Below are 7,095 nucleotides of genomic sequence, written 5' to 3'. Positions count from 1 at the left end.
GGGAATGGAGAGGAGCAGGGTCTGGGGGGGGGGCACAGAGGGTGCTAATTGGTGGCATCAGCTGGGGATACACTGGGAGGTGATAATGACCCAGCGATGGGCCCCCACAGGAGGGCTGGAGGAAGAGACAGGAGTGGATGGGGTGGTGCTAATTTAGCGTTACTTAATCACAAGACACATAGTACTAATCGTAACACTTTACTCGAATGAAGCCGCTTACCCCTCAAGCAGCTCCCAGCAGGTGGCACGTCCTGAACTCACTGGAAGGGGTCCCTTAGATCCTCCCCACTTCAGGGGTGGACACAGGTGGTCCAGAGCAGCCGAGGTGCCTGCCTGAGGTCACACAGAACGTTGGGCAGAGGGAGGATTCAAATCCAGGCCAGCTCTTCAACTGTCCGAGGTCCATGCTCGATCTTCATTCCCCGACCAGAGATGGAACCTGCGCCCCCTGCGTTGGAAGTGCAGGGTCTTAACTGCTGGACCGCCAGGGGAGTCCCAAGCTCCATGCTCTTAAACTGTAGGAGTGTCCTGTGGCTGTCAGGATCTGGGGGAGGGGTCTTGAGGGGACTGGGGGCCTGAGCACACGTGTGTGAGTGTGGATGTGAGTGTGACAGAGTAAGGATGAGTGTGAGTATGTGGGTGTGTGTTGCTGAGGTGGCCGCCCCTCCCTTGGAGGAGATGCGAGTTGGGACACCTACATGGAAAGGAAGGTCGAAAAGCTTTTGGACCCAGGCAAGGGCCGTAGTGGAAAGACAGACAGTAACATGTGCTGGCAAGGAGGTGGAGAAGTTGGAGCCCTCCTATGGGGCTGGTAGAATGTAAAAGATGGGGCAGTTGCTTTGGAAGACCGCCTGGCAGTTCCTCAAAATGTTAATTAACCATGGAGCTACGATATGGCCCGGCAATTCTGCTCCTAGGTAAATGCCCATGATAAATAAAAACACGCCTCCACACAAATGTTCACGGCAACATTGCTCACAATAGTGAGAGTGGGAACAACCCAAATGTCAAGCCACTAACAAAGGGATAAAAGAAATGTGGTCTAAGGAATTCCCTGGCGGTCCAGTGGTTAGGACTCCACGCTTTCACTGCTGAGGGCCCAGGTTCAATCCCTAGTTGGGGAACTAAGATTTCATAAGTCGCGTGGTGCAGAAAAAAAAAAAGAAATGTGGTCTATCCATCCAGTGGAGTATTACTCAGCCATAAAAAGGAAGGAAGCACTGACACATGCTACATCATGGATGAACCTCAAAAACCCAGAGCCAGTCACAGAAGATGACCTACTGTAGGATTCCGTGTATCCACAGAGGAAGAAAGATTAGTGATTGCCAGGGGAAATGGAGAGTGACTGACTGCTCATGGGCACAGGCTTGCTTTTTAGGGGTGGCGATAGTGGTGGAAAAGCTCTAAAATTAGATTGTGCTAAATGTTGCACAGTTCTCTGAGTACATTAAAAGCCATTGAATTGTACATGTAAAAAGGGTGAACTTTGGATGGACCTAGAGATGATCATACTAAGTGAAGTCAGAGAAAAACAAATATCATATGATATCACATACATGGAATCTAAAAAAATGATAAAACGAACTTATTTACGAAACAGAAAGACACTCAGACTTAGAAAACAAACTTACGATTACCAAAGGGGAAAGGGGGAGGGAGGGATAAATTAGGAGTTTGGGGTTAAAATATACACACCACTATATATAAAATAGATAACCAACAAGGTCCTACTGTATAGCACAGGGATCTATACTCAGTATCTTGTAACAACAACCTCTAATGGAAAAGAATCTAAAAAAGAATATATATATATATATATATATATATATACTCTAAGAAAGAATAGATGTATGTATAACTGAATCACTTTGCTGTACATCTAAAATTAACACACTGTAAATCAACCATATTTCAATAAACTTTTTAGAAGGGTGAAATTGGCATGTAAATTTCATCTCAAAGAAGCTGCTTAAAAGAAAAAAACCAAGACAGGCATTGCCAAGGTTCTCATGCTGTGACCTGATTAGTTTCCTTTCCTTCTCTAAGCCTCTGAGTTCACATTAAAAAGAAAATGAAAAAGGAAAAATCCTGCCCTTTCTCTAATAGTGCTGAATTCAGGACCCACTCATCACACAGGACCCGTTCACGTCTCTCTCCATTTTACAGACGAGACTGTCGAGGCCCCTACTTTCCAAAGACCCTAAAGTCAAAAGGTGGCTGAATCTGATTCCAAAGCCTTTGGTCTTGACTCCCCACTCACCCCCGACCCCACAAAGTGTACCTGGGCCCGTGATCACCAAGGAAGCTCTTGCTACACCCCAGCTGTATACAAGCAGGACCAGTTACAAAATTTGTGGGTGTCCAGTACAAAATGAAAACGTGGGACTTCCCTGGTGGTCCAGTGGCTAAGACTCCGTGCTCTCAATGCAGGGGGCCCGGGTTGGATCCCTGGTCAGGGAACTAGATCCCGCATGCCGCAACCAAGAGTCCACATGCTGCAATGAAGATCCCGCGTGCTGTGACTAAGACCCGGCGCAGCCAAATACATAAATAAGTAGATAAATATTTTAAAAGAGAAAATGTAGGGTTTCTTGTTTTTAAATAAAAGCTTTTGGGCTTCCCTGGTGGCGCAGTGGTTGAGAGTCCGCCTGCCGATGCAGGGGAGACGGGTTCGTGCCCCGGTCCGGGAAGATCCCACATGCCGCGGAGCGGCTGGGCCCGTGAGCCATGGCCGCTGAGCCTGCGCGTCCGGAGCCTGTGCTCCGCAACGGGAGAGGCCACGACAGTGAGAGGCCCGCGTAGGGCAAAAAAAAAAGCTTTTTCCCTCCCTGGCCCCCCCACCTTTGCTACTGAATGTCATGTTCCCTGGGCACCAGGATAATCACTGGCAGACCCTCAAGAGGTAGGGGGTCGTGGAGCCTGCCTGAAGCTGGATAGCCAGGGGTCTGGCCACCAGAACCTATAGGGGATGTGGGGCTTTGCGTGAGTCCCCGCTCCCAGCGCCCAGAGAATGCTTCCTTGTCTCATTGACCTCAAAACACAGAATCATCCATTGCAAACACGAAATCAAAAATCATGATGCACAGGACTTCCCTGGTGGCCCAGTGGTTCCAACGCAGGGGGCCCGGGTTTGATCCCTGGTTAGGGTACTAGGTCCCACGTGCCACACAGTGTGGCCTAAAAAACCCCCAAAAGCGAAAAAATCACAATGCGCATCAGATCGACTAATGGCCGCAGAACGTTAAAGCTGTGGGGCTGCAACCAGCCCACACCCTCCTTGCAGGAAAGCGTTTACCTGGGACCCAGAAGGGCGCCAGCCTTGTAGGGCCTCAGAGACACTGTTCTCTGCATTAGTTCAGCTCAAGTACAGACATGCAAATGACGTGGGCAGCACCCACGCATCACCACCACCCCACCCTGCACCCCTAACCCCTGACCTTGTTAAAACGCAGATTCTGATCTGGTGGGTCTGGGTGGCACCCGAAATTCTGCTTTTCTAACCAGCTCCCAGGGGTGGCCAACACTTCTGGTCCATGGGTCTCACTTTGAGGTGCAAGGAATTGTGAGAACAGGATTTTGGAGTATTGATCCCACATCCCAGCTAAACTCTCATTAATGCTAAACACTTGTTCGCTTGATTCTTTGCGGTTTTCTATGTGGTCAGTCGTACCGCCTGTGGGAACTGACAGATCTGTGCCTCCCTTCCACCCTTTGTCTGATTAAGGATGTTCCCTCTGCTCCTATTTTGCAAAGAGTACGTGTGTGTGCCTGTTTGTAAACCATGAATGGGTGTTAATTTTGTCAAATGTTTTCTCTGCATCAAGATTGCTAGGCCTCTGAAGCTACTGTTTTGGGCTTGTTGCAAGCTGGCAGACAGAGGATCAGGTTCAGATGTCCTGTGGGAGGTGTCCAGGGTCAGGGCCAGCAGTAGGTGGGGGCTGGCCTCCTATCCTGGCCATGGGCCCCGAGGCCAGATGTTTGGGCTTAGCTGCCTGGCCAAGCAGGGATAGAGTGACCGGATAATTAAGCACCCGCTTCTTTGGGGCTGGCAGGAGGTGGCAGAGGGTGGAGGGACCTCGGGCCCGAGTGCCCAGTAGCTCCCCCAACCCTGGCTTGCAGAGGGGCGCCAGGAGCCTGAATCCCCAGTGGGGCCCTCTGGGGTGACCTGGAGTAGGGGTGCACCTGCTCCCACCTGGGAACGAAAAAGGGGAACTCTTGCTTCCAAGTTGGGGTGCCATACTTGGAGTCCCGACTAGCCGGGACAGCAAGGGGAATGTATGCAGAGGCCCTCCCCAGGTTACTAGTCAGCAGTTATTTAAGTCTTAGGGCTTAATGAGACCCGGGGAAAAGGACTCTCAGTGTGCTTCTTCGTCTGTTGGCAGGGGCAGACAGTTCATCTATCAAGACCCTCGGACAATATCCTTCCCCGCCCCCAGCAAGTAACTGGACCCTGCTGGCCTTTGCAGGACTGCGGGGGCAGCAGCTCCATGACCTTCCAGGACCTCTGAGCCAGGCTCCAGTCTGGGGAGAGGTGGGGAGGAGGGAATGGTTCCCTGCCTGAAAGTGCAGCAGCCAGAATACAACTTGGGGGGTCTTCCAAGACAGCCCCCAGTTTACAAGCTGAGGCTGAGAGAGGAGGAGGCCCACCTAAGGATATTCAGCGGGGGCCCATCGTGGAAGCCTAACCTGGAACCCCAGGCCAAGTCTGACGCCGAGGAATTTGCATCGTGGTTCTGAGTCCCCGAAGCTCTTCTCTGTGGACTGAGGCAAGGGGCTTGCCCTCTCTGAGCCTCAATGCCCTTTCTGAAACAGGGGTCAAGTTCCTCCCTCCAAGGGCTATAGTGAGGGTGGGATGTAGTGTATTAAGAGTCCACATTGTGTCCGGCACAGAGAAGCACGGTTAGGAGCCGTCATGGTCACTCTTGTTAACTGAGCACGTGTGCTAAGCTGTGTCCTCACCTGCACTAGCTCATCTAATCCTCACAACCACCCCAGGAGGCAGGAACGACCACTATCCCCATTGTACAGGTGGAAAAACTGAGGCTGGAGAAAGGAAATTAACTGCTAGAGTCCCAGGGCCAAGAGGCAGCCTTGAATCGAGGATAATCTGATTTGGGCATGTAATATCTTCTGAGCAAGGGCCCTGGGTCAGACAGGCCTGGGTACCAATCGTGACTCTACTACGCGCTCCCTGAGTGACCTGGGGTACCCAACCAAATGTCTCTGCGCCTCAGTGCCCTGATCTGTAAAATGGGGATAAATACAATAATACCTATCACATATTGAGCACTTATCAAGAGCCAGGCCCTGTGCTAAGCACTCTCACATAGGTATTAATCTATCAGTTAATCATCACAGCAGCCCCTGAGGTGCGTACTATTATTATTTTCCCTTTTAGAGATGGGGAAACTCAGACCAAGAAGTTAAGTAACTGGCTCAGGGTCATGCCCTCAAAGGCTCAAACTCAGGCATTTAGGCTCCAAAGTTCACCCTGCCCCTGCTGAGCTGTGGTAAAGTACCCTCCTCAGTGGGTGTTCATGAAGGTAAAATGACGTCACACACGCAAAGCCCTCAGAACAGAGCCTGACCCATAGGAGGTGCCCAGTGAACACTAGTTATTATTATCACGCACTCGTCATTCAAAAAATATTAATGGAGGGTGCACTCGGTGTCAGGTTCTGTTCTAGGAGCTGGGCACACGTCTGTGAACAAGACAAAGATTTCTGCCCTCGTGGGGCTTCATCATGGCCATTGTCACTGCCACCATCACCATTATCATCGTCACCATCATTACAACAGTCATTACCGTGATCTTCGTGACCATCATCTCCATCATCATCTCCACCATCATCTCCATCACCGCCATCCCCATCACCTGCACCATTATCACCACCATCACAATCATTATCATCACCTTCACCATTACTGTCACATTACCAGCAGGATAGGCATCACCATCACCAGTATCATCATAACCATCCATTCTCACCTTCACCATCATCGCCACCACCATCCTCATCACCACTATCACCGTCGTCCTCACCAGCCTCACCACCTCACATGGTGCCTGTTGTATTCACACCTCCTCTAGTCCCCCAGAAACATCACTCACATTTTGTTTTTAATTAGATACTTTGGTTTTCCTATTTGGGTTTGGGAGTGTCTTAAGTCCCTCAGACCCCAGATGAGGTCACACATCTCCCCGCAGAGGCCTCTCTTCCTCCTCTGGGGTAGTAGTGGTTGGTGCAGGTGTGCTGGGGGGCCAGGCCACCTCTGCCAGTCTCTTTACAACCTCACCCAGCTGTCCCAGACCCTGGGCAGCCTCCACCAGCTGGGTCAACCCCAGTCCCAGGGCGTGGCGCTCCCGCTGGTCCCGCTCCAGAGCCTGTGTCAGCCTCTGTAGCTGGCTACCCACATCCCTCACAGCGGCCACCAGCTCTACCAGGGCAGGCGGGTCACAAGCCATGACCCTTACAGGTGGCACTGGGGCTTCACATGGGCCAAGGGGGCCTGGGCTCTGACCAGGAGTTGGCCCTAGGCTGAGGCGGTCAGGGGGAGGTTGATCCAAGGTGGGGGCCGTAGGGGACAGGTGGAGGTCAGGGGTCACAGTGGGGTCAGAGGCTGAGTGTGGAGTCTGGGTGGGTGGAGAGGTTACTTTGGGGCTCTGGCTTGTGGGTGGTTTGAAGTTCTCAGGGGATGGTGTGTCTATGCTGGGGGCTGGAGAGGGCCTGCAGGGGCTGGACTCTGTTGCTGGACAGGGCTCTAGGCTCCACATCTGGGACGTGGAGGGGTGAGGGGCCCCCGTGAAGGTCAACCGGGGGTGTGGGCTGGGCTTGACTGTGGGTGCTGAAGAGGGAAAGGGAAGTTCTGTTCCCAAGGAAGTTAGAAGGGACCTGGCAGTGACCGTAGGGGTTGAGGTGGGGTGAGGAGTCATGGTGGGGTAAGCAGTGGTGGTGAGGTGAAGGGTCGTGGCAGGGTAAGGTGTTGTGATGGGTTGAGCACTGGTGATGGGAGGAGGGGTTGTGGTGGGTTGAGGGGTCGTGGTGGGGTGAGGGGTTGTGGTTGGGTAAGGGGTTGTGATAGGTTGAGCAC

At 52.1% G+C, this 7,095-nt stretch overlaps 1 protein-coding gene across 1 annotated transcript in view; it reads right to left on the bottom strand.

Moving 5' to 3' along the window:
- Positions 1-6,105: 6,105 nt before the first annotated feature.
- SSC5D (scavenger receptor cysteine rich family member with 5 domains) overlaps positions 6,106-7,095 on the bottom strand; it is a 22,736-nt gene continuing 21,746 nt past the window's right edge. The window contains exon 13 of the mRNA XM_024755210.1: positions 6,106-7,095. This exon is cut by the window's right edge and continues 660 nt beyond it. Within this exon, the coding sequence (XP_024610978.1) occupies positions 6,194-7,095 (902 nt within the window). The 3' untranslated portion in view covers positions 6,106-6,193.

Source organism: Neophocaena asiaeorientalis, unplaced genomic scaffold, assembly GCF_003031525.2.
Source record: "Neophocaena asiaeorientalis asiaeorientalis breed wild unplaced genomic scaffold, Neophocaena_asiaeorientalis_V1.1 scaffold694, whole genome shotgun sequence".
In the NCBI taxonomy this organism is placed as follows: Eukaryota; Metazoa; Chordata; class Mammalia; order Artiodactyla; family Phocoenidae; genus Neophocaena; species Neophocaena asiaeorientalis.
This window is presented reverse-complemented; position numbering and strand designations above follow the sequence as displayed.